Genomic DNA, 27,401 nt, shown 5'->3' with positions numbered 1-27,401 from the left:
GTTGAGGAAATGGAGCGTTCACATGGTTTATGTCACATTCCCCAGGGCAGCTGGCAGGAGAGGCGGCCAGGTTGTATAGTAAATTGTTTGTCTCCCCAACTTGAAAAGGTGACTAGTCCAAGTTCATTTTTGTTGTGCTTTGCATTTCCCTCCACGGTCTGACATCGAAGGTGTGATTAAGGGAGAGGAAAACAGGCATTTTCTTAGTAGCCATGGAAACGAGTTTCCTAGGTTTGCACACACGTGGCTTGGGCCCAGGGAGCCGAGAGTCAACAGGAAGATCAGCGAATGCCAAAGGGGGAGGCAGGCATGGGTTTTGATAGCTACAGTAGGAGATTAGTCAGTGAGATGCACCGGGGGTCATTTAAATGCATTTGGGGGGTCCATCCCTGAATGCTAAGGACCAGTACCACTCTGCAAATAGATAATCTTTTGTGCTTTTGTTCCCCAAATTACTATTGTTAACTCATGAGGGTATTCCCCAATTGCTGAGTTTTGGGATCCTCAATTTTAATCTTGTCATCAACAACATGGCCACAGAGTCTGTTTGCAAATATAGACAAATGCTTTGTTAGAGTTATCTTTACTCACTTATGTCCTCTATGTTTGGCAGAGAGATTTATCTTTTCACTAAACTGTCCCCAGCTTGCTGTTTATTGAAACTAGTATTTCTCCTGTACTTTCCCGTTCCCTCTGGCGTTTTTGCTGTATTTTTTGATAGGCAACTTGCTGAGTAAATGTCTGAGGGTTGTCAGGCTTCAACTTCAATTATGAAAAAACAGAATGTGTGGGCGCTGTAGCGTTCCTTTCTTTGAGGTCTGGCTGCAGCTGTGAGCTCAGGCTTGTGCCTTGAATGACTGTGGGCTCCATTGCTCCCAGGCTTCGGATTTTACGAAATAAACTGTAACTTGAAGGGGAAAAACAACTAAACATACTTAATTGCAGGAAATACAAAAGTTAACCAAAGTATTTTATTGATACATTCTTGGACAATATCACAGAATTGAAAGAGAATGGAAAGAAGGAATTTCTCAGCAAGGAATTTCTCCACTAAATTGGCACATAAGCAGCAAGATTAACGAAAGTACTTATTACAAACAGTAGAAAACATACATGCTTTTTTTTAAAAGTCCTTATCACACCAGTCAGTCATAGGGGGGCAAGAACAAAACCTCAAGACATGAAAAATCCATATTCTTTTCTTCAAAGAGCTTGAGCATTATTAAAATTACTGCAAAATATCCAGATACCCTAAATAAAATAACAGGAGAAGAACACAAATACAAATATCGAACATAGTATTAACATGTACTGTAAAATACATTACCGGCATGCATTCCGAACATCAAGACCTCTATTCAGTTCAGCCTATACCTTCCTTTTGTGTGACCTATCGACAGATAGGTGGGACCTACTATATCAGCACAGTTATTGGTCTTTAAGTATCTTTTTGTCTTAAAAAAAATAACATGATTTGCAACGGTACTATACTCATAATTATACAGTCGTGTGTGTGTGTGTGTGTGTGTGTGTGTGTGTGTGTGTGGTTTAAATATAGATTTTAGTCCGCCGAGATCTTTTTTAAAATTTTTGTTTTAAAATTTCCCCAAATATCTTGCCGTCTGAGAGAATAGGGCGCTATGAAAACAGGGCATTCGAAAACAAACGGTGAACCGAGGTACAACATCGGATGGCAAAGTGCAAAAGTCCTCACAATCTGTACAGAAAATTTCAAAACCTTGCAACCTGGGTGTACATACGTAGAAAGAGACAGGTCAGCCCCGAGAACAGTCATGGCGGCTCTTGGCAGTTCATCCTAGAGAGCCTGGGTGGGACTTGAGTTTCAACACTCCCTTCCGCAGGGAAGGTCCAAAACTGCAGCCAAGTTGGCAGTGCTGATGCCAGTGACTTATTAAGCCAAGATAAAGTAGGAATATTTCATAAAGCAGCTGTGTTGGACACTTGGATCCTCTAATATTGATTGGTCTTCCGGCTGAGGATGCTCCTCCGGTGATGGGCAGCGGGCAGGACCAAAAGAGTCCTGTGCCGGGTTGGATGACGAAATAACTGAGGGTCTTCCTCCTCCGTGGTTCCAAGGAATGGAACAGCTTAGATCACCAGGTTGTTATAACTGACATACTTCTTTTTTGCAGCAGGGCCTGAAAGAGAAATGAGCAAAAGTCAGTGGTGCCATGACCCTGTATTTGCCAAGGCAGAAGCATAATTGTGTCTGTGATGACTTGGGTGCAAAATAAGAATGGGGACCATGCACCATTGAGGAACACACACATCACTTGTGACTCTTGTGACTATTTCTTCTCCATTCTGAGATGTCTGCAGCCTTCCTCTTTGTGCTTTGTAGCCTTAGTAAGGTTATCAGTGGGATCATGCTTCCTAATTAGCCAGCCCCAAGCTTACCAGTAAAAGGCCCACCCATGTTACACTGGATTTTGTTGTGTTTTCTCTCAGACCTTCTCATAATAAAAGTTGGATAGATCTGTCCTACATCTCTGGCATTTATCTGGGTTGACCAAAGATGAGGTCATGAGGTCAAAGTGCCTTCTCCAGCTCTGATTCAGAGTCAAATTGCTATAGATTGACTTCTGTAGTATTATCATAATAAGTTGTAAATGGTAATTTGCAGACCTACTTTCATCAAGGTTTGAAGCTACTTCAATCTTGCACGTGTCTCAACACAGCCCACACCCCCCCCCTTAAATGCATAATAAATTTTCTATTTGATACAGTGATTTCACCTTCATTCACTCATCCATTCAATCATTTATTCCGTAGAGACGTGCCAGTTGCCTACCACCTGTCACACAGGAACCTGGGCACTAATGAGCAGCTGATGAGCAAATCAGATGCTTTCCTGCCTTTATGCTGGAAACAGACACCAAGAGCCCAGGTAGGACTCTGCTTTTTATCCTGGTTCTCAGTACTAAGTGAAATGGTTGCTGTGATTTGATATGCTCTTTACTCAGGAAATCTTAGCAATTTTGCATCCACCGCTATTGGGCACAAGGTGAGTTCATGTACCGTTTACAGATGATTTATTTTACTTACTGTTCTTAGATTCTAAATATTATAGTACTATTCATTTAACCCACACAAGTAGCAAGAAGTCTTCCAGCACTCTTAAGTAGGAATCTATCTGTAAATTTGGAGGGACAGAGAAGGCACAAGAACACACTAAGAGGGGGTTTGTAATCTAAACTTTGAGTCATGCAGCCAGTGTGTTACAGATGCAATATAGCACATCTACACGCTACGAAAAAGAGCGCTCTGATTTCCTGGGTTCAAAATTTGGGCACTCCTGAGAAAAGCTGACTTTTGAAGGCTAATTTTCTAATAAATCATGTTATATTAATTAGCTAAAGTTAAAGAAAAAATAGAATTACATGAAACTCAGGGTTCAAAAGGAAATCTGATCATGAGACTGGTCATGATACATCCTCCCTCATTAAATACATGGCTGCAATTATCCAAAGGTTATTCTGTGTTATCACATGGTCTTCAAAGGTTCCCTGTGTTATCACAGCCTTCATTGTCTTCTACAACCTGCTTGGTTTGAATAGAAGGAGGAAAACTTTCTAAAGATATTCCCCCCCTCCCTCTGAAGTCTCTTTATAGTGTTATAGCTAGAACACCCCAATGGAAGGAGGCAACAAGCAGTCTCGTCATCCTGTCAAATGCTGAGGTGTTAGCTATCCTCAGGACAAAGGTGGGGGGAACACACCATCCCAGAAGCTTATACACTGACCTAAACATCAGACCACCTCTCTGTGTGACTAAGCAACATTGTTTTCTCGATGAGCATAGCTGTAGAGCAAAACAGCCAAACACCTGAAATTCCTCAAGCAGGTTACTTTAAAACATCCAGGAGGAGTATTTGCCACACAAGTTAGTGAGAAAATGTTGCCCTTGCGTTGTAAAGCTCAGCACTGGTTTGTGTTAAACTATAATCAAGATGAAGTTACATGTTACAAAGTTAGAAATGATACTGATAAATTCACCAATGCCTGGCATGGATCATCGTGTGTGCTCCAGGAGTCTTGAGGTGAGTGCTGGTTATAATCCCTAATTCACAGCGGAGGAGTCTGGCTTCACAGACCCAGGTTCTGATTCAGCTGTCAGCTACCTGAGGTGAGACCTAGACCAGTTCAATGACACTGAACGTCTCGGAGCCTTTGAAAAATGAGTAGAATAATTGTCACCCTGTGGGCTAGGAGTTGCATGAATGTATGAAATACCAATTTCTCACCTGGTAACATAGTGCAAAAATATATTTTTAAATTATAAAGTTCCATACAAATGTTTACCCTCGGTTCATGCTGCTCTCTCAGAAGAGCTTAGGGACACTGCGGGGAAATAGTACTAATGGTGTGCAGGTCCTCGGAGATTGTGTACTTTTCAGATCAATGTCCAATGGATTACATTGTTTCTTTTTAAACCATTATGGCCTTATGAGAAAATAAGTACTTCAGTGGTATCCCATAATGCCATTTATTTGAATAGCAATGCAGTTCATGGTCTAGAAAACAAAATTCTTCCCTCAAAATAGTTGTGCAGTAAAACACTTGTGAAATAGACTTTTTTTTTTTTAAATAGCTGGAATCTTTTTTTTTTTTTTTATGAAGTTGTAAGTTTTAAGGAGAAGGTATGATCCCTACTGAATTTTACGTTATCTACATCAGTAGTTCTCAAAGCAACATCTCTTGAAGTGATGCTTACAATTAGGCAGGGTATTGAATGACTGATGTGCCTTGGCTACTTCAGAAAGGTCAGACATTCCAACTTATTCTTTGTGTTGGTCAAAATCAAACTCAATTTGACATTAACTTCAGTGAACTAGTTGTGTTCTCTTTAACTTTATTTCTGAGCCTTTTGTCTCAAAAAAAAATCATTTCTCAAAGCGTCGTCTGTGAAACTTGTATAATCCAGATGATCAGAAATAAAAAAAAAAAATAGAAAAGGCGAAAGTCTCAGGGATAAGAAACATTGAATTATAAGAAACACTGAATAAGTAAAGTTAAACAGGCCTTTCCCTCACCACATATTCAATTTCTTTATTTTTAAACTAGGCTGGCATTGTAACCGAGAGGTGCACAGTCTGGCCTGTGCCCTCTTGCAGTCTGGGATCCTTAGGGGATGTCCGACTGATGGCTACCTAAGCTTCAGTCAGACATCCTTAGTGCTGCCACAGAGGTGGGAGAGGCTCCCACCACTGCTGCTGTGCTCGCCAGCCATGAACCAGGCTACTGGCTGAGCTGCACTCCCCCTGTGGGAGTGCACTGTCCACCAGGAGACAGCTCCTGCATTGAGCATTCTTTAACTTTAGCTAATTAATATAACATGATTTATTAGAGAAATTAGTCTTCAAAAGTCAGCATTTCTCAGGAGTGCCCAATGCAGGAGTGGTCAGTGCATGTCATGGCAACCGGTCATTCTGCTGTTTGGACAATTTGCATATTAGCCTTTTATTATATAGGATCATAAGGCATACTATAGTCCATTTACATTATTCCATGTGTTCTCTGGAGATCTTAAAAAATTAAATGTATATGTATAGATGTATGCATGTGTAAGTATGTATATGAAGTGATTCAAACAGCCACAAAAGGTGAAAACAGTAGTCTATCACAGTCCAGAGTACAACACATGTTGACGTATTGACTACTTCAGGTGCCCTTCTGTCCATCCTGAGGAAATAAAACCTGGTGGGAATGCTTCCCCATTTCCCCACCCCCACTACCAATCCTTCCCTCCTCCACCCACCAAAGCTAGTATTCTGATGTTGGTTTGCATCCTTCCCAAGGTGGTTTCATACTCCTCTTGCATGTGTGGCTGTCCATAAACTACAGATGGTGTTGCTTGTGTGTCCAGATAAGAAGCATTTTTGAAATCTGCATCTGGTATCTCAGTTGCTTACATTTCATTTATTTTTTCTGAGGATTACTCTTATTTTTTTATTTGAGGCATATTTCTTTGTCTCCCTATTTATATGCCTTCTTGTGTTTGTCACTGTGTAGTATCTAGATTTGCTATGACTCTCAAACTTATTATGGTGGTTTTATAATATGTTGGAGTTTTGTTGTGGGGCTCAGTCATGCAATCTTCTTGATCACCTGAGCTGGGGGCTCCCAGAATGTTTCCTGTGCGAGTTGTATGTTCCCTCTGTTGTAGTTCAGTCTTGAGTGCTGTTGGCCTGTTCGCAGATGGGGTTAACCCTCAGGCTGGCTGACTGTAAGGATAGACTTTGATGACAGTGTCTGAGACCCTTTGTGGCAGCTGTCTCCCGAGTGTGGTTGTTTTCAGCAGGGTCTGGTCCCTGCTGGGTTCTTCCTTTGGGTGTGCCACTTGTGTGGTTAGCTGGATCATGCTCTGGTGTGGTCTGAAGCCCACCGCTGGTTGTGTTGGTTCCGGGTCCATTTGAATGGGGTCCTGGTGCAGATTGATTTCAGACACTCCCTGTAACCAACCTTGGGCTACCTGTCTAGAGCTACCACACAGTTTGTTATTTGTGGCTGCTTCTACTGGGCCTGGGTGTGCATGGGAGATACAAAGCTGTGTACAAGGTTTGGCTTCCTCCAGTTCTGAACCAGGGCAGACCAGTAAAAGCTCCAAGGCACCCTGAGGCCCGCCTCCTTCTGTTGGCCACACTACTACTCCCTGAGGTTATCTGGCCTTCCTTGTGAGCCTCCTGCAGAGAGACTGTAGAATGGGCTCAAGCTGGTCGCATCCTTCAGACCCTTCCACAAGGCATGAGTGCAGTAGGGCAGGTGGCTGGGATCAGGGGGATGGGGCTAGAGGGTCTTCTACTTGGAGGACAACATGGTCGGGCACTCAATGGGGTGAAAGCGGCCCCTATTCCAGAGCCAGACCACTCAGTCTATGCCGAGACTCTGACCCTCGCTCCCCTGGAAGGAGCACATCGCAGGTTCAGGTAGAGTGAAACCAACCTCTGCAAGCTCTGTAGGGCAGGGCCTCGGGACTCAGGAGGATAGACCACAATTGTTTCCTGTTGGGGGTGGAATCAGCTGAGCCTACAGGTGGGGCACCGTTTATCCTTCCCCATGTGCCTCATCCACACAACCCAGCACTTGTCTCCATCCCACACAGGAGCCTCCCAGGGAGATGTGCTCTGCACAGCATTCTGATCTCCCTGTGGGATTGAGCTCAGCGGGGTGAGACCACCAGTTGTCAGAAGGACCAGTCAAATTAGTCTCCAGTTATAGGGTATGGAATGGGCTGAGCTTGCAGGGCAGGTAAGAATGCCCCGCCCCCCCAATGCAACTGTAACTGCACAGCCTGTGCCCACCTGAGTGCAGGACAAGAGCCTCTTTGGGAGATGCTCTCTAAAGGTCCCAGTTCAGTGCAGCAGCCCTATCTCCTTGTGGGGCTGAGCCCAGCAGGGTGGGACCCCGGTGGTGGGAAGGACAGGTTGTGCATGCAAGGTAGGGAGGAATGGCTCCAGTTCCAAAACTACACGGCTCAATCACTGTCTGAGTTTCCACCTAGAGCTTCTCCAGAAATAGTGTGTCGCACAGGTCCCGGTTGGGTGCAAGGTGGTGTCCCGATAATTATAGGACCTCATAGTGCACTCCCCAGGCTGGCATTGTAACAATAGCTGTGCTGGACCCTGGAAAGATGGTGTCTGGGTCTCTAGCAGCCTCTGTTCTCTCCCAAGCAGACTGAATCCCTATTGAGTTTCACTGCCATATGCTCTCAGGCTCTTCTTCCTGGCTCTGATGCTCTGCACTGAGACATCTATCCCTCTACCTTCTCTGCAGCTGCATGTGAGTGGGGGCTGGGAGGAGAGAGGGGGAAACAGCCCTTTTCCTGCCTTCAACTTTCTTACCAGACTTGTCTATAAATTCTTGGTTATAATATTTATGTTCAACTAGCCTTCAGTTGGTTATTCAGGCTGACTGCCCTATAATTTAGCTGTAAATCTGGTTTGGCACCAGGAGCAGGTGAGTGTAGTTTCTACTTACTCTGCAGTCATCTTGGAATCCTACCATTTCTTAGTTCTTGATCCTGCCTGTTACTTAAGTCATTTGTAACACAGAGCAAACTTTGGGATATTGCTTTATTGCCTGATGAAACTTGGCCCAAACTGACCTTCCTAGGAACCCATTCTAAGTGGTGTCTGTGCTTCCCCCTGCCCCCCCGCCCAATGGCTTCCCTGTCAAGCACAGTTCAGACTTATTGTAGCATAAATATTTTAACTGAAAGGGATACTTCATATTACAGTTTGCAGTTAGTAAAAGGAAGGGAAATACTTTAGTCATTCTGTAATCAATGACCTGTTTCCTGCTGGTTGGTTTCATCAGTAAATGGTCCTTAGCTTATCACTTAATGGCAAAAGAGTAGATGTTACCCTCAACTATTAGTTCTTATTCAGGATTTCAAATAGGCCAGAAGACTCCCTGTAGTATCTATTTTTTTTTAAAGATACTTCATTTTGTAATGATTTCTCCTAAATCATTCTAAAGTGGCTATAATCTAAGAGTAGCACACTACTTGGCCAAAAAGATGCAGAAAAATAAGAATGAAGAACATGATTACCAAAACATTTGAGTCATTCACAATTATGCAGGTTACTCTGAACCAAAAGAAGAGAGAGAGGGAGAGACTTTTCTACTTTTTTGCAGATCCACCCCCAACTCTGCCACCACCATCTACCAGGAGAATGCCAGACTATCTGTCCTTATGTAAGTTGGTCAGACTTCTTGACATAAGAACTTGGCAAGGGTGGAAATGCAATCAGCCAGTTAAGGAAATCAGGATTCCATAACACCATTCATTCTAATCCACTTGCAAAAACCCCAAAATCTGAATTTGTGTCCATCCAGCCAGCCATCTAACAAAAATATTATTTAACATCTGTTAAATTCTAGTCACTCTAATGCATGCTGTCCTTGCCAAACAGGCTAGGAAGTCTGCAAGTTGTTCCTTTCTCATTTATTGTATAGTCAGATTATGCTTTAGCAGCCATGTGCCATCAGCTAGGGGCTGGCACCTCCTTTGTTTTATTTTTCCTTCTCCTTGACCTGATAAGGATAAAGCATGAAATCATAGGCTAGATTTCCATTGAGAAAAACCCCCAAAGTAAACAAGCCCCTTCACCAACGTTGAATGAGGGAGGCTGTTCCGTGGATGATGGGGCATTGAGGCTGCTGGGACCAGTCTGCCATATTTGCAGACAATAGTGACGCCTTTGCAAGAACAGAAAAGCAGCAGCCCGGAAAACCTCAGAAAAAAATGTGCCAAGTGCTTGCCCCATCTTCACCAGGGCCAGAGGGATGAGTCCGAGGTGGCTCTATTGCTTGGAGCTTGTGCTATAGTGGGAGAAAGGATGATAGCACCAGAATAAGTGCATAAAGATATTCACAAGGACCAATTCATTGTGTCTTAAATGGCAATGTCCTTACACTTGGTCTGGAAAGGCTTCTCAGTAATGGGCGTTCGGTCTGGATGACAAAGAATGGGAGACCGTCGAAAGGAGGGACTCCTGGAACAGTGTGCTGTGTTTCCGGCCAGGTACCTGGAGGAGTAAGAGGGTGTGGGGTCTCAGGCTGGCAGGGTAGGAGGGGCCAGGTGATTACTTCAGTATACGTGCATGTGGCTATACTAAAGGCAAGGTACCTGAGGTAAAGTGATAAAAGAAGACACGGTTCCTATGGTTACTTAGCTTCCAAACAGAAGCTCCTCCAAAAGGCCTTGGACAGTAACTGCAGGCAATGGTGCACTAGCTCCTCCCTCTATGTTGTTGATAGGTTCTTGGAAACTGTGACATTAAGCCAAAGGATGTATAATGAAACCAGCTATTGCTCTGGCTAATTGACATGAACAAGAGATGGTTCGTAGGCATGTTTCTGGCCACAAAAGCATCACCAAACTTCTAATAAAGACCCAACACACTTCTAATAGCCAACATGGATGTACATGTGAGCATTACATACATTTAAGAAAGATGAATAAAACAAGTTAGATAATGGTTTTGCAGCCCACTTATTCCCGTGCAGGGTTGGGTGGCTGGAGACTGTCCTTACAACTCAGGGTGCAAGGTGGAGCCCAGTCTGGGCAAGATGCCATTCCATCCCCAGTGCCCTCACCCCAATACACACTCATCCTGGGACAATTCAGACATGCCAGTCCACCTCTCATGCACATCTTTGGGGTGTGGAAGGAAACTGGGGTCCCTGGAGAAAACTCACACAGGCAGGGGAGGACATGTGAACTCCACACAGGCAGTACTCCTGGCTGGACTCAATTGTTTTCTCATCTACATTACACTGAAACGGTGTGGAAGGAAATGATGATATCCAAGGACTTTCTGTAGTTGAGAGGCTGTGGAGGAGCTGTGAATGGTTTTCAAGTGGAATCTTCATCCTTGTTGCCCCCCTCCCTGCAATGTCAACCACCTCTTCTTTAACTGGTTCCTTCTGCCCCTTGCCCGGTGGTAGATACCAAAACCCCTCACCTCCATGAGCCTTTCTTGACCCCTTCGCTCCCCCAGACTAGTATGTGGCCCTGCCCCCTCTCTCGCGGGCTCTCGACTTTTCTCTTGTCATACCTAACACAACAAAGGTGAGTCACTCATCTCTCATGTGTGCCTCGAACGGGAGCACTGTGAGTGTCAGGACGGACGAGGCCATTTCCCCCAAATACCTAGGAACTGTGTAATACTGAGGAAGTGCTTAATATCTATTGAGTTTTTTATTACAGAGTTTTTTGCTCTCGTGTTGTCAGCCCTCAGAGAATCTTAGGAGAGAAAGAGAAATAGGCCACACACACACACACACACACACACACACACACCAAAAGTGGGAACTTTGCTCTCTTTTTATTTCCATGGCCCCCTCAGTGCTGTTGTGTACAAAGCTAACCACTGCTATCAGATTTCATTTATAACTTTTAAGCCACAGCATCCTTTTTTCCCCTTTTAGCATCCAAGGAGGTCCAGAAAGCCTGGCTAACTCTGACTAATCAGTTTTCAATTCTGCCATGAAAACAGTCCATGAATGTTCTAGTGTTTCTTTAAAAAAAAAAATCTAATTTGTACTTTAAGGTATAAAGCATCATGCAGAGGTTCACGGGATTCCTAGAAGATCTATTTGAAGCAAATAGACTATATCTGCTGTGAAATACCTTTAAGCTTGGCCAAGTTAGAATCTGGGCAATTTGATTGAGGCTAAATAGATTTTGCCTTGGGAAAAGAAGGATGCACTGAATTACTGCATCCAAAATTTCTACTTTGTACTGTAATGCACTTCGCCTGCGCATTGAAAAGCTTTTGTGTATTTTGCAATTTCAGTGTATTAGGGATGAGAGCCTTCCAGAGCATATTACAGATGCAGTGCAATCATGCACCCAAGATTCAAGCTGTGCATCAAAATCTGTCTTAAGGATAATGTTACAAATAAGGCAATCGTGCTAAAATAGTGGCAGAGTAGCATGCGGTGTTCCTGGATGGAAAGCTCTAACTCAAATCCAGGCCTGGCTATTATCTTGGGTTCAGAGATTGAGTCCATTCATTCACTCCTTTATTCATTTATTCAACTAGTACTCGGCATTTACAACATGCAAGTTGCTTGGTTAAAAACTAGCGGCATAAAGGTAAGGAAAAATGCTCTCTATCTTTGATCAGCTTCTGGGTCACTGTGATTCAACACATTTATTGAGCGCCTACTATGTGTCAGACACTGTGATAGGCAGGGAAAGGGGATATATAGCCATTGGATGTGCTGTAGAGTCCCTGCTTTAATGAAACTTATATTTTTTTCTGGGGAGAGGCAGATCATTTACAAAAAAAAAAAGAAAAGGAAATACATCCAGTTCCTCTTATTCACTGTTACAATATATTCTACTTAAACATGCCAGAGACACTGAATTGGTGAATTGTGAATGCTTATTGCTCCTAGGAGGAAGGCAGGATTAGATTCTTGTGAGCCTTTGGTCACAACATTTTCATCAACCAATCAAGACATAGCTTTGTTTTATGCGTGTTTCAGTTTAAAGACATTTTGTATATAGTATGCTTTTGATTCATCACCATGGAACTCACAGCAACAGCACTGTACCTCCTGCCTGAACTAAGCTTATCTAACACACACACATTTTCTCTAGGCACACTACATCCTTCCTACACGTAGGGACCCTAGACAGCACATCAGCACTATGTGTGTGGGTGGGTTGGTGGGGGGGCACTTTAAACAGCAAAATCACCACCCAGTCATTCAAAAATGCAAAACACGGGTATTAACTAGACTGCAAAGAGTACAGTTGTTTACATATGAGAGCTGAGACAGGAAGCAGAGAGATACCTTGTTCCCCTCAGCTGTGAATGTATTTGTATTTTGCTCTCTACGTATGTCCACACATGACTTCAAAAGCAGAAATACACATTTCACAGATACAAATTTGTATTAGCAAGTAGAAGGTGAGTTTGCAAATAATGAGGATCAGCTGTTTAATGATGTTGGACAATACTATGCACCATTAGGCAGAGGTTGCTGTCCAAGGTATAGGGATATATAACGTTCAGTGAGGATGGCATCTGATCAGAAACTTGAAGGAGATGAGAGAGAAGCTATGCAAATATTGGATCATACACTGAACAGCAGGTCAGATCCCTGTGGCTGGCATCTGAAAGCCTGGGGTGACAGGAATCAGCCGTGCCTAGACCTGATAGTATTGACGAAGAATTCCAGCACTGGCAGGAGGTGCCATCAAAAATGTGTGCAGAGGAAGGGGTGAAAATTATGGTTTGATGAATTCAAACAAGGTTTCAAACATAAGGGCATGTTGACCTGTGTTGAGCAATACATTATAGACATTTTCAGGCAGGCCTAGGTATTGGGGGCATTGGCACTGAGGTACATTCAAATGGAAGACACCACCTTGGTAAAGCCATATTCTTGAAAAAGCATAGAATTTGGAGAGAACAGCCAAAAAATTAATGAGTTTGACAAATGGAGGATTCATGCAGAGAAGAAAGAATCTTGGGAGAAGATATCACGATCACTAGGGAGATTAACTTCAGATCGCCAATGGTATTTTATGCTATGTATAGGGTTCTGGATATTAGGGTGAATTGTGAGAAGTTCACCAATATTTGGAAGGCTAAGGTGCTCTAACAGTAATCTGGAAGATGGACTCAAAATGTATTAAAAGGAGAGGATAATTTCAGAAAAGCTAGGAGTTGATGGATTAGGATTGTGTTTATGGTCAGTGGAATCCTCAGATGAGCAAGCATATCATAAGGCCACCTGGATCTGAAGCAAAATCAGTACCTGCTACTGTTCCTGTCTCTTTCAACTCAAGTTCTGTACATGTGCATGTGTGTGAGTGTGTGTGTGTGTGTGTGTGTGTGTGTGTGTGTGTGTGTGATGTTTTAGGACTTGATTTATTCAAAGGAGCACTGCTAAAGATTAAGTGCAGACATGGATGAAAAGGCAGGGAAAAAGTTCTGAGTCCAGCTGCAAAGGTCATACAGAAAGAGTTTACTTCTCCATAACACCCATCCCAAAAGTGCACCTGGGGAAGGAAAAGGGCATGTAGAGGCAGAGAGACCCTCTTATAAGTTCTGGACAAAATAATTGCAGTCTGGACAAAATAATTGCGTTCTTCTCCCAAATAATTTCAAAAGTGGAAATAGCCTCTCCCTCTTCAGGTTGCCATTTAAATATCATCTCTTAGGCCTTTCTTGACCCAATCTATTAAATAGGCCCCCTTTGCGCCCCCACACACACATTCCCCAGTCTCATTGCAGCTTGTAATTTTTCATCATCTACCTCTCACTCTTTAAGTGTTTTAATCCTATCTAATAAAAGAGTAATATGCAAATTAACCATCACTCTGTCACAAGATGGTGGTGCCCATAGCTACAAGATGGCAGCGCCCAGTCCTCTCAGCCCTAACAGAGTCCCCCAGTCGATAGGGGTGGCTGCTGAGAGCAGGCAGCATTCTGTGCCCGGCCTTGGATAGGCCTCTGGCCAGGCTGGGGCACAGAAGAGTCTCTGGGCTGCAGAGAGCCTCTGGGCAGTGGCGCAGAGCAGCCAGGCCCCACAGAGAGCTACTGGCGCATGGATTTCTGCATAGGGCTACTAGTTTATATTTTAATATATTTACTTGTCTCCTCTCTAGAATGTAAACTCTACATATACATCCTGTCTTGGTCACCATTGCATCCACATGACTTAGGACAGTGCCAAATATTAACATAAGCAAATAACATAATGGATGAAAGATGGTTCTTGTTATGGGATTAGTTGGAGCTATTGGCAAGGAGCCGACTTCCTTCTTGATATTCTTTTTTGACTGCTTCCTGCCAGGAATTTTTCTCTTTCTTCTTAAATAATAGATGCAAAGTGATGAGGAACCTGGAAGACCTGCTTTAAGCTGTTCCTTGGGATCTTAATAGCTACTGGGCAATTCTTCTAGCACCCAATCAGAGGAAACAGGAGAGTTGTTTGTTTATCACAGAGAATGATCAGCAGTAACCTCAGGACTAGTTGAGGGAAGAGAAGAGATACTTTGCAATCAGGTAAAAAATGGATGGAATAGACTCCTAACCATTCCATGCCTGGGTAGAGACAATGGCTACTATTGGAGAAATGGAGGAATGCACTGAAAATTGCTTGTGGCTGGGGTCTAATATTTTTAGCAAGCTTGGTTCTACAACTCGGTGTTCTCATGACCATTCAGAGCAACACAGCCATATTAGGCTCATAGTTGTTCCCTATTTTCCACTTTCAGTGTTCTCTATGGGAATTTTTTCTTCTATCTTTCTCATACATATCACCAGTCTATTACTTTGAAGTAACTGAAAATACGGGTAGGTTATAGTGTACTGATGTTGACTTCAATGCATACATTTGGTTCAAGGAGTTTGACTATTTAACAATTCCTCGGGGTATCCCATCAAATGTCTAATGTTAAATTGATGGCTTACATTCTTTCCTTGAAGGTATTGTGTTTGCTGTAATGTCTAATGGACATGTTCACATATTCCTCTTTGTTCTTGGGTCAGAGCATTTGTGATGGAACTTAAGGGATACTAGGAAGAGACTAGAATTCCCATCACCAGAACTCCACAAGGAAGTGAGTGGAAGTGAGCATGTAGCTGGATTAAAGGCATTGGGTCTGGAGACACAGGATTGGAGAAGCAGAAGTGTTGCCCTCTATAAAGAGAGATAGGGATTGAAGACATGAGCCCACAGACTGGATGTTAAATGAGATTAGAGAACCCCTTTGAACTTAGTTAGGTATGATATTAATGTTGGACAATGTCTGTTCTTTGTAATAAGCTAGTATATTTTTGAATAAAGCATCATGATGTCTATTAACTTTAAAATGGCCCAAGACAAAAATACATAAAAGAAGCAAATATGGCAGCATGGTAACAGTTGCTAAATCTTGGTGATGGATTGTATTACTATTCTTTCTACTTTTGAGTTTTTGAAATGTTCCATGATAAACAAGTTTGAGAACCCCCTCATCTTCAAAGCAGTGTATGCTTCATAACTTTGTTGGGAGATAGCCCCACTTTTATCTCAGTATATGCTACCAAGGAACAATACCCTCATGCCAGTTTTATGTGTTTGTGAGGAGGTGAAAATATATTGTGTTGTTTTTTGTGGCTTGGTGAGTAGAGTACTGGTGATCCTAATTCAAGAGTGATCAACACAACAGACACCAGAGTGTAAAGGCAGAGCAGAGGGAACGGATGGGCAGAGAGAAACACAAGGAGTCACCACTCAGCAGTATGACCTTGGAAAAGTTACTTTAACTCTCTGTGCCTCAGTTTTATCATCTGAAAACTGGACATAGTAAGATTACCAATCTCTAGGGATATTATGAAGACTAAAGTAATTATATGTAAGGCACTTTGAAAGGGGTTTGGTGTAATTTTACACAGTATATTTTAGCTCTTATTTGCCTTCTTTCTGGATGCATTTGGAGACTCTCCCACCTACATAACACCTGACATATTGTGTATGTATATGCTCTTCCTTGGAAGAAAGAGGCCCTTCCAAAGCAGGAGGTTAGGCTGCCTCTAAAATAAAACTAAATTATAATAGTTGTGTGGGTGCCAGCTTTCCGCGAGGAAGTGTAGGGAGTTATCAGAGCACCTACTGGGTTCATCCATTCATGGGAAAGGAATCTGTCAATCACTGTGAACAAGTCTCCACTAGCATCATTAGCCAGCTGTTCCTCTCTGCAAACGTGTGATAGTGAAATCCTGTGCTTTGAGAGCTTGTATTAGTCAACTGGAGCCAAAGTGGGAAGAGGAAGGTTGGCAGTTTCTTTTATAGCAAAAATGAGAGTTTCTTGCTGTATCGACAGACTTGTACATATAATCAATGGCTGCTGCAGCTCCCCGTGCAATCCTTGTCATCTCTGTGCAATATGGAAACTGGCAATCACCAATTCTAGGACCCTCATTGTAGCACTGTTATGTTATTTGCAAAATCAATTGCTGGGGTTTGTCAATATGCATTTATTTATATATTTAGCCATTTTGATTTAATAAGTTGAATATCTACTGATGAGTACCGTGGGAATGTCAGTTAGATTAGCTGAAACAAATTATCCTCTACTCACTAGTCGATTTTGCAGTTAATAAATGAGCTGTGTCTATGCTGATAAACAAGCATGAAAACTGGAGCAACTACCAAGTCAATTATGTCAAAAAGAGTGCAATCCATGCTATCCAGACCTGTCTATGACATATGAATGCATATGCACATTGGGTCCATGCATGTCTATAACATATGAATGTATATGCACATTGGGTCCATGCATGTCTGACGTATGAGCATATACACACATTCAGTCCTCATTAACCAGGGTGGTTATTAAAAATTCCAAGTGCCAATATCATCTCTACTTTATCAGGGGGAAGCTGAGTTTCAGAGGGATTAAGGAACACATTTCATGTCAAATAAGATATGCCCACCTTTTCCAAAAACCACAGTTTGGAAAAGGTGGGCATATCTTATTTGACATTAAATAAGATATTCCGATAAAAGCAAGAGAGGGCCAGAAGTGGGGCTGCCATCAGGGGCCACAGGTATTTCTCATCTAACAAACATTTTCCAAGTGTCCACAGGTCTGGAATCAGGAAAACAGCTCTATTGCTCATTTCTTTTTTTCTCTGGCACCTCTCACCTCTTGATTTCGTCCAGAGAGTTCCATACCCAATTGCCACAGATGTTCAGCTTGAAAGAACCAGTGGATCCTGTGAGGTGCTTAGAGATTCTCAGTGACTTGAATTGGCTGTTGGGCACTTAGCTTCCAGGAGGCTGAGAAGCACTCCCCTAGGCAGTGATCTGCCCCACAGCGAAGCCTGGCAGGTAGCATGCCCTTGGTCAGCATCACCCTCCTCTTCCCAGGCCAGCCAGTGCAGAACACATACTTTTTAAGGCTTGGAGGGGAGATCAGAAACAGACCGTGTGGTCACAGTCCACTCTTTAAATTCAGACAAAAGGCTATGGCTTAGGGAAAAAAGCTGAAAATTGCCCAGCTTCTGCCTTCCCCCATGGAAGAGAAATATGGTATTGCCTAAATCACTGATGTGGGAAGCAATGGGGGTTGTGATGAAGGAGGGACTCTCATGTCAGTCTTCTGGGATTTCAATGCGAGCTTTTTCTCCACAAGCTGTGATCTTTTTTTTTTATTATTAATTAATTAATTAATTAATTAATTTTTATTGATTATGGTCTCACATAATTGTCCTTATCCCCTCATTCCCATCCCAAACCCCTCCCTAGATATGCCCCCCCCTCGTTGTCCATGGCCACTGGCTAGGCCCATATGTATGCACACAAGTCCTTTGGTTGATCTCTTCCCCTTACCCCCATTCCCCCTTACTTTCCCTCTGAGGTTTGAGAGTCTGATTGCTGGTTCTCTTTCTCTGGGTCTGTTTGTGTTATTCATTATTTCCTCTAGATGGGTGAGATCATGTGAGAGGTTCCCAGCCCTCAGTTTTTTTGCTATTATGTTTTTGTTTTTGTTTTTTTCAAAATCAAAATGGTAGTGTTGGGAGGTTAAAATGTGTTGATATGTATGTAATATGTTTAGTATAGTGCTGGACACTTGAAATATTCTTGTCATCACCATCACCACTACTACCATCCTCTCCATCTCCTCCTCTCTGGACATCATAGTTATCATTGAGTTAGTCATTTAGGCAAGATGGTGGGATTCAGAAGAACAGTCATATCTAAACTTTGCCAGGGGCCCTGTTTGATAGGATGGATTTCTTTTGTTGGGTGTCATTTAAAAATGATACTGATGTGAGACTTCGAATTACCAGGTTTGCTACTCTGAACTCGAAAGTCTTTACTCTCAACTCAAGCTGCAGTGCAATCCCTTAGGCCACTGAGTGGAGCTTTCTAATTCTCTTACAGTGTGTGAGGAGACTATCTTTTTTGCCAACAAAAAAACACAGCACAATTAGAAGGTAGATTTTTACAGCACTTCAGAAGATAAGAATGGTTTTCTATATGATAGAGTTTGGATGAAGAAATATTTACATTTCTGGGAAATGTCCATTGGTTTGGGTGACAGCAACAGAGAAAAATTCTTAAATCCAGGTGTCCTGAAAATCTGGACTATTGTGTTGCTAAGAAGAATAGCACTTTTTTTTCCTGACGAGTACTTCTAAACAGTTATTATTCCCTGAAATAGTTACTGTCCCCTGGGATGTGTCACCTCAAACTGTCATAACAGTCATACCATTTCCTGTCACCACAAATATCTAAAGGGTCAAACAGCCATCAATCAAAAGACAGCCATCATTCAAACTGAGCTCCTAACATGAGGCTCAGTTCTCAGATGGAAATGGGTACACAGATACATAAGGCATCACCCAGCCATCTCAGAACTGCTAAACTGGTGGAAAACCTGAACTACTGGAAACATGAAGGTGTTGCCATTTTTTTTGCCAAATCGTCACCCAAGTGGGCAAATCTCATTGCTTATTTGAAATTGGAAAGGGGAAGGATCATTTGCATTGACTGATTTTTTTTTTCTTAATAATGATAATGGATAAGGTTAACATTTACTGAGCATTACCTATGCCTGACATACCCTGTTTTCCCCAAAATAGGACAGTGTCTTATATTAACTTTTTTCTCCCCAAGTTGCGCTAGGTCTTATTTTCTGAGGATGTCTTATTTTCGGGGAAACACGGTAGCATCAAGCTTAAAAGACAGATTACCTCATCAACCCCATGAGAAGGTATTTTCCTTCCCTTCATCTCACAGATGGGAAAAGAGAGGCACAGAAAAGTTAAGCATAAGTCCCAATATTGCACAGCTGACAGAACCAGGCACCTGACTCCAGAGCCCATGTCTGACCCAGTAGAACCTGTTCTCTTACTCTCTCTTGCTCATCCACTCATCTTAGTAAATGCAAATACTGTAAAGCAGGAGAGGGGAGAAAACAATATGGCTCGATGAGGTCCTTTCTGCTGGCGTGCTCTCATGTAAGCAGTTTCTAGTTGATGCAGTTATGCTCCTCCAATGTCACATGAGTGAGAAATAATAACACATGGTAATCGATTTTGAAAAGTGGAGATCAGAGGTTCATCCCCACTGAGCATCCTGGGCATAGTTTGTGTCCTGAATGCTCTTCTCCGGCCTCTCTTCCTTGAGGAAGCTCACACCTGGGAGTAGAATCTTGCTTCTGTCCACCACTCTCCCTTCCTGTTCACGATGGGGCATTGTACCTGGTGAGGTGCAGGTTGCCAACAGATGTCAAAAAAGAAGAATATATCACTTTTCAATGGGATGGGACTTTGATTTATCTTGGGCTCTTGTATTTAAAACCATGTTCCCATTTATATTGTTATAATTTCTATATCTGAACAATATATCCATTGCTTCTCTAAAGTCTTAGGCAGATGATGGATTGAAACACCCATAATATGAAACAGCCTTTGGCTGAATGGCTGACTACTTTAGTTTTCTGAGGAAGAAAAAATGCCCGAGTTGTTTCCAGACTTTTTATAACTGCCTGTAGATTTCACCTTCCCAAGACTACAATTAGCAAGAGAGTTATGCTTTGCCTCTGTCTGCTGGCAAAAATTTTAGTCTGACATTAATATATTTTTAAGATCAAAATTTTGGACGGATTTTCTACCCATTTTTGCCCTATGTATAAGTCATCCATTTTTAGACAGGGAAGGAGAAATGAAGAGAGAAATGGGAAAGACCATTGCTTGTCAGGAAATGAATATATTCCCAGGGAGACACCCAGTGCTCTAGCCTTCCACACCTGCAGTCTCTCTACTGTAGCACCAATGGTCACAAAAATGAACCTGAGACCCTTTTGAGACTTTTACCTGAGGAAAGAAAAAATATGATACTTAGCATGCTTCACCAACCAAGTAAACAGAATAGAGTATATATTTTTGAAAATAAGAATTTCCACTGTAAGAAATGGAACAGAGAGGGTATCGGGTAACTCCAAGTCAACGAGAAAATTCAGTAAACCTCAGGCACTGATTTCCCTTCCTCACCACTTAATCAGAGTTGCTGAAATCAGTGTGAATGAATCTACTTTTCACCTGTCTTTTTTTTTATGTCCTATAAACACAGCCCAAACATCAATTTCTGCAACTGAGCCAACTGTAGAAATATAATCAATCAGCAGCATCATTCAACTCCTAGGACTGGGTTGTCCAAATGGACCACATTATGTATTCGAGTTGGGCTGCTGCCTTTTATTTCATCCCATTTCTGCACCCTCTGTGGCACTCAATGGGCAAACTCAGGCAATCACTGCTCTGCCCATATTTTCTTTGTCATGAAAGCTTACAGATGCTTTCCACTCCTTAACATATGCCCCAGGCTTTGAGATGTTGATGTAAACTACTAAACATTGGTATCACTTTTGCTGTAAATGGTATTACATAATGGTCAATTTATAGGCTCTGCTCCATATTCTGAAAGTGTTTTTCACCCTGTAGATAGAATAAATAGAAATGAAGGCAATCAATGTATCCCAGGCCTTTGGTAGTTAAGGAATGAATGTGGGGGATTGCACAGCCTTTTATGATGGGTCATAAGGAGACAGGTTGTGTGCCAGTAATGGGATGCAAATGGGCATGGGTATTCTATCCCATGTGTCTCTGAACTAGAAAACCACCCTCTATAGCATGCTAGAAAGTTCTCCATTAGCCAAGGTGCTAGACCTTTGAACTAGACCTTAGGTTTTCTAAGATACTCCTGTACCCAATCACATGATTAGTTCCTTGAAAAGGGAGGGCCTGGTGGTGCAAAAGGAAAGATACCAGTTAGGAATCAGAGGGAGAAAAATGACCCTGTGGAGGAGGAGGGGGAGGGGGGCTGCTGAGTTTCTGCCATCTCCTTGTAAGGGGGGGAGAAGTGAGCAAAGGAGAGAAGGACACACACACACACACACACACACACACACACACGGGGAGAGAGAGAGAGGGAGAAAGAGAGAGAGAGAGGGGGGGGGGAGGTGAAGAAGGAATAGGAGACAAATGATTTTAAAAAAATAATAAACGAAGGCTGAATTTGTGACCTTTAGGTTATATCTTTGTTCAGTCCATATATGCAGAATGTGTCTAAGTAAAGTGTTAATGAGACTCTGGAGCTAGACTGTGGGTGTCTGACTTCCTGTTTTGCCACTTGTTGGGTGACTTGGGCAGAGTAGTTAACCATTCTTTGTTTCAGTTTACTTAACCATTTAATAAGATTAATAATAGAGTGGTTATGAGAATTACTAAGTAAAGTACTTGGTACTCAGTGGCACTTAGCAAACATTTACTATGCACTTGCTGTTACTATTATATTGGTCCCTGATAACCATCATCCATTTCTTGCCTTCTGTTTCTTCCACTGATTTCTTTGTCAGAGACACATTTGGAGACATAGGATAGAAATAAATTAATTTCAAGATAAGTGCTATCCATTTAATAAGAAATGTGTGGTGAATTCCCTTATAAATTTATTTTGGAGCCATAAGGGATTCTAGAGTTCTGGTTTGCTTGCTGAGGGACTGAATCTTTTAGTTCTGGCTGCTCTTCACTTGTACTCCCAACCTGGGGCATGTGTGGTTTCCCTTCACTATTTAAGCCACACTGTTGTGTTGGCTGCTCTAACCTTGGGCAACTAGAGAGCCCCCTTTATCATTCTCCCAACAGAACCAGGTGCTTTGTTGGCGCTACATGGATTTAGTCAGATTTGTTGGGCTTATTGTGTTGGGTTTGGCATCTGTGACTATCCCTGAGCTCCTCTCCCCACCAGCTCAGTGCTCCCAACTTCTCAAATCAGATGGGCACTATTTCCAGGCATTGCACAGTCCCACAGACCCAAAGAGTGAAGAAGCTTCCAGAGATGACGAGAAAGATCCTCCAGTTGGGCAATGTGGCAGTTATGAGCTCACTCCTTCCATGAGCTCAGAGACAGGAGCTCAGAACTATCTTCTCTCTGGTTTCTCTTCCTCAGTGTGGTCTAGGGTTGCTGTCCAAGGATGGACAACAGGGTCATAGGTCTATACTCTGTGCTCCTTTTCTAGCTTTGACAAATGCAATCTCCCATTGCTTTGACCTCCCCTGTAACACATGGGTTGGTGAAAAAGACCAAGCTATGAGGAAACAGGCATGTTTCTCTGCGTTTTGGTAACCTGCCTGAATATCTTAGGGCCTTGCAGAGGGTCAGGGGATTTTGGTATTGCCTCCTTTCCCAGTGGCCATCACCTCAGTTTAATTCATAGATAAAGAAAATACTCTCTTTACTCTAAAAGATTTTATGGTATGCCAGTGATATTTAATCATTCTTACTTAATAATGATCAACTAAATCATTATCCCTACAGAGAAAGTGGTATTTTCTTATTATAGTTCTTTAAAATGAAGAGCATGCAATACTCTCTTTGAGTGCAAGCAATATTGACATTGAATATATGGTGTATTGGTCTCTGAGAAGCTTATGATGCCTCCTTGGAAAGGGATATTGACTAGATTTAATGTGCTATCATCACTCAGCAGATGCAGCTGCTGACAACTTTAGTAAATTTTATAATGGCCCCTCATGAGACTCTTACACCTAAGGAAATATTTACTGCCAAGAAACAGCTGGGTCATAAGTAAAGCTTTTAGCTGAAGCAACTTATTTATATTCAGAATTGCTCAGACATCTCTTAAAAGATTTCAAGGGAAGGGTACACATTAATTTGCTAATTTATTAGGCAGAGGTTTGTTGAATAACTCTCCTTCCAAAGTCCACTTTCTTTTAGTGTACAAGGAAAATTTTTGAAGAAACAATCCTCTTATAAATGTGTTTTTGCTAACTTTTTTTCAAAAACATATGAATCATTAATAAAAATACAGAATGGAAACTACAGGATTGACAACAAAACACACAGAAAGCAGATTCATTGCTTAAAGACACAGTAGTGGATAGCCTGTGTGTGTCATGCTCAATGATAGATGACTCTGGATATTGGGGTTACTGAATGCATATGCTCTACTGACAGTTCTTTTTTTTAAAATATATATTTTATTGATTTTTGTACAGAGAGGAAGGGAGACAGATAGAGAGTTAGAAACATCAATGAGAGAGAGTCATTGATCAGCTGCCTCTTGCACACCCCCTACTGGGGATATGCCCACAACCAAGGTACATGCCCTTGACCGGAATCGAACCCGGGGCCCTTCAGTCCCCAAACCGACGCTCTATCCATTGAGCCAAACCGGTCCCGGACTGACAGTTCTTAAGAAAATCAGAATGTCACAGTTGGGGGAGGGGCTATTGGACATCCATTACTATGAACCAGTTCTGATGAAACAGTTCATTTTATCCATGAAGTGGAACAGGGGCCTAGTCATGTTGGAAATCAGACTATCTTGAATTTTAGGTCTCTATGTTTGTAGAGATGTTTGTTTAAAGTTCTAACAGCAAGAATAGCGGCTTTGTCCATGGAAAAAGTGTCCAGTCTTACTAGATGAGATGCAAAGCACTTTGACCTCTGAATCCAGCTCAGACATGGCTCAAATGTTGGCAGATAGGGCTGCACACTTCCCTCTGGGGCCATTCAGTGAGGATCCCCATAAAACCCATGGAAGCAGAAGGTGAGAAAGATGGACTGTTGGTGAAATCCAAAGGCATGTTTGTGGCCTGGGAAGAGCCTTGAATGCCTTGTTTTTGGCAAGAAGAGCCTCAGTGCAGCCCCGCTCTGGCTGGGCAGAGAAGCCACCAGCTGGGTGGCTGTTCTTTGCCATTGGCCCGGGAACAAAGTTGACTTAGCATTTTCCACCTGCACATGTTCATAGGTGGGAACGTAGCCATGCTTCAATTCAGAGGCTCCTCAACCCAATCACCCCAGGGGATCATCTTAGCTGTGGCTTGCAAGAGTGTCTCTTTGGACTTGGGAGAAAATGTACTTAAGTTGTGGGCTTTCAGGATCCAACCTGTTCTTCAGGGAAGGACATTCTGTCTAGGGGGAAGGATTTATTGGCAGCCTGTGGCTGGGACAAACAGGCTGCTCAGTAGATATACACACACATGAGTCAGCAGGAGGCAGATTGGGAGAGCACACTGGTGCCAAAGAGCACTTTTCAAACTGGTATGTGCCCATGAATCACCTGGAGGTCTTGTTAGACTGCAGATTCTGACTGGGCAAAATGTATGCATGTCTAACAAGCTCCAGGTGCTGCAGCTGCTGGCCTGCAGACTAAACATCAAGTACAGCAAGGCGTCTGGGGCCTTTCTAGAAATTTACAGCACTGTCATGTTCTGTTTATCACTCCTGGCCTTGATGCCACACTCAGTTCAAAGGAGGACTGGCACTTTATGGGACCATTCCAGTCATAAAAGTTGAGGTAACTGAAACAGGCCCAAGTTGGATATTGTTCTTTGGTATGAGATACTGACATGCTCGCCTCTATTTGCCATCACCTGCTGCATGTGTTGAAAGAGAGCCTGTGCAAACATTTTCTCGCCTAGCGGAGTTTGTTTACCAAAGCATCCAGCATAACCAAGCTTTCTGGATGGCACAGGTTGGTGGAGTATTTTGGTTTGCGTTTCCAGCTTCATTCACTAGATAACTTTGGCAACGCGTGCTCATTAGCATGGGATCAGAAACACCTGCCTTCCAATTCTGCAATGCAGGATGGATAGCACAGGCTGCTCTGCATAATTCCAGGAGAAAAGAGATGTGGGATGGTCTTTAAAAGTGCCCTTCTGTTTGGGCAGATCAGCTTCTTTAGCAAGTCTGTACTCCTGCTACCAGGAACCAGCCAGTGTGAGGTAGCAAAGGGTGGCTCAAGCAAACTCAAACCACTGCCAAGGAACAACTCTCCCACACAGCCCAGGGACCAACTCCATTTCTTTCTTTAACTGTTTTAATCATTGGTATGTCCTTAACATTAGTTATTCCAAGAACTTTATTTGGCACGGATGCCTAGACTAGTCTATACACCAGGTTTGTTTGCTTTTTTTTAAAAAATATATATTATTATTTTTTTACAGAGAGGAAGGGAGAGGGAGAGAGAGTTAGAAACATTGATGAGAGAGAAACAATAATCAGCTGCTTCCTGAATACCAATGTACATGCCCTTGACTAAAATAAAACCTGGGGCCCTTGAGTCCACAGGCTGAAGCCTTATCCACTAAGCCAAACTGGTTAGAGCAAGTCAGGTGTTTTACCAATGAAAAAAACTACATTTCAGATCTGGTAACTTGGTCAAGGCAGGAGTAGAAATCAAAAGTAAAACTGGAATTCACACTTGTGTCTGCTCCCAGATGGGTTCTTAACCATTAATACCCATTTGGGGTTCCACAAGGGACGAGGTATGGGTTGAATTTAGTCTCCCTCAAAAACTATACATTGAAGTCCTTACTCCTGATATCCATGAATGTGATCTTATTGGAAACTAAAGGCCCAGTGCATGAATCCATGCAAGGGTGGGATTCCTTGGCCTGGCTGGTGGTTAGGGCCATCTTGCCCAGTCCTGATTGGGGCCAATCAGGGCCAGCTGGCCAGGGGAAAGAACCAGGGGAGGTTGGCTGGCTGTGAGTGCACACTGACCACCAGGGGGCAGTTCCTGCCTTGAGCATCTGTCCCCTGGTGGTCAGTGTGCATCATAGCGGTCGTTCCAGTTCAGTCAATTAAGTTTTTATAAAGAAAAGGTCTTTGGGAGGGAGGAACAAAGAAAGATGATGAGAGAAGGAAGGAGATTCAGAGGTAGAGAGAGAGTGTGTTGTCCTAACAAAACAGGCCCTTCTGCTGAGTTCAGCCAGGGGTGTCATTTGGGGCTACAGCACAATGTAGCCAATAAATGGTATCAAGACTAAATACTCTGTAAGCACTGTTTCATATAATCCACACACACCCACATGCTATGAGGAAGATATCTTGCATCATTTTCATGTTATTGATGCTAAAAATTGAGGCCCAGAGAGGTGAACTTGCCCAAAGCCATCGAGATAATAGACAGGGGAGCCCAGAATCCATCTGTCTGATGCTCCCGGCAGCAAGGCTTGTACTACCTGGACAGCTGTGAGTCAGACACCATGGAGCTGTGAGTACAGGGCCATATCCTGGAGCTTGACCATCCATGAGTCAGAATGACGGAAATGTTCATTGTAAGGAAATCACTAACTGGCAAAGGCTGGAACTAGTCTCAGGCACTTGTTTGGTTATTTAGTTATCATGTAGGTGCAGAAAGAGCAGGAAGGACATGGGCTGTTTTTGTTCTTGGTGTTATTACATGCTGAAAGTGCTAGAATGACTCATCGGTTTATGCTTTCCATGGATACATTCACTTAGAGCACAGTAATCTTTGAAAAGCGATGTGATCTCAAAGTCACCAATGAGGGAAATGTAGGTCCTGATATGTAACACAGGGGTGAGGCAGCAAGAGAACCAGGAAGGCAGCTGTGGCCCAGAGTCAGTGGTCTGTTCACTGACTCAGCAGAATGTTCCTGAAAGCCTTCTGTGTCTTTGAAGCATCTTAACTCTGAGAAATCTTATTCTGAGTAGAGAGTCAGAGGTCATATCACACTCTTGATGACACCTTTAGAGACTGGACTGCCACATGCTGTGCTCTAACCTACAGCCCTGACCTCATTCCCTCCCACATCCTCCCTCATCACACTTGCCTTGTTGCCATTCTAATGCATGCCACAACCTCAGGACCTTTCCACTTGATGCTTTGAATGCCTTTGTAGAGATATCTGCATGGTCTGTGCCATCTCATCATTCAGTCTCATCTCCTATGTCACCTCTTCAGGACACCTTATCTAAAATAGCAACCCCTAGCCACACTCTATGCCATAAATCAGTGGTCGGCAAACTGCGGCTCTTTGGCCCCTTGAGTGTGGCTCTTCCACAAAATACCATGGCCTGGGCGAG

The 27,401-nt window shown here is 42.8% G+C and overlaps 1 protein-coding gene across 3 annotated transcripts in view; it reads right to left on the bottom strand.

The window, feature by feature from the left end:
• Positions 1 to 949: 949 nt before the first annotated feature.
• Positions 950 to 27,401, bottom strand: part of GRM7 (glutamate metabotropic receptor 7) — a 736,691-nt gene continuing 710,239 nt past the window's right edge. For all 3 annotated transcript variants that reach the window (XR_006741093.1, XM_045579111.1, XM_036430965.2), the window contains one exon: positions 950 to 2,159. Coding sequence is in view for 1 of the 3 variants with exons in the window: in XM_036430965.2 (XP_036286858.1) it covers positions 2,110 to 2,159 (50 nt within the window). In the remaining 2 variants the exon portion in view is untranslated. The remainder of the gene's footprint in view (positions 2,160 to 27,401) is intronic.

This window comes from Pipistrellus kuhlii, unplaced genomic scaffold, assembly GCF_014108245.1.
Source record: "Pipistrellus kuhlii isolate mPipKuh1 unplaced genomic scaffold, mPipKuh1.p scaffold_m20_p_11, whole genome shotgun sequence".
Lineage (NCBI taxonomy): Eukaryota > Metazoa > Chordata > Mammalia > Chiroptera > Vespertilionidae > Pipistrellus > Pipistrellus kuhlii.
This window is presented reverse-complemented; position numbering and strand designations above follow the sequence as displayed.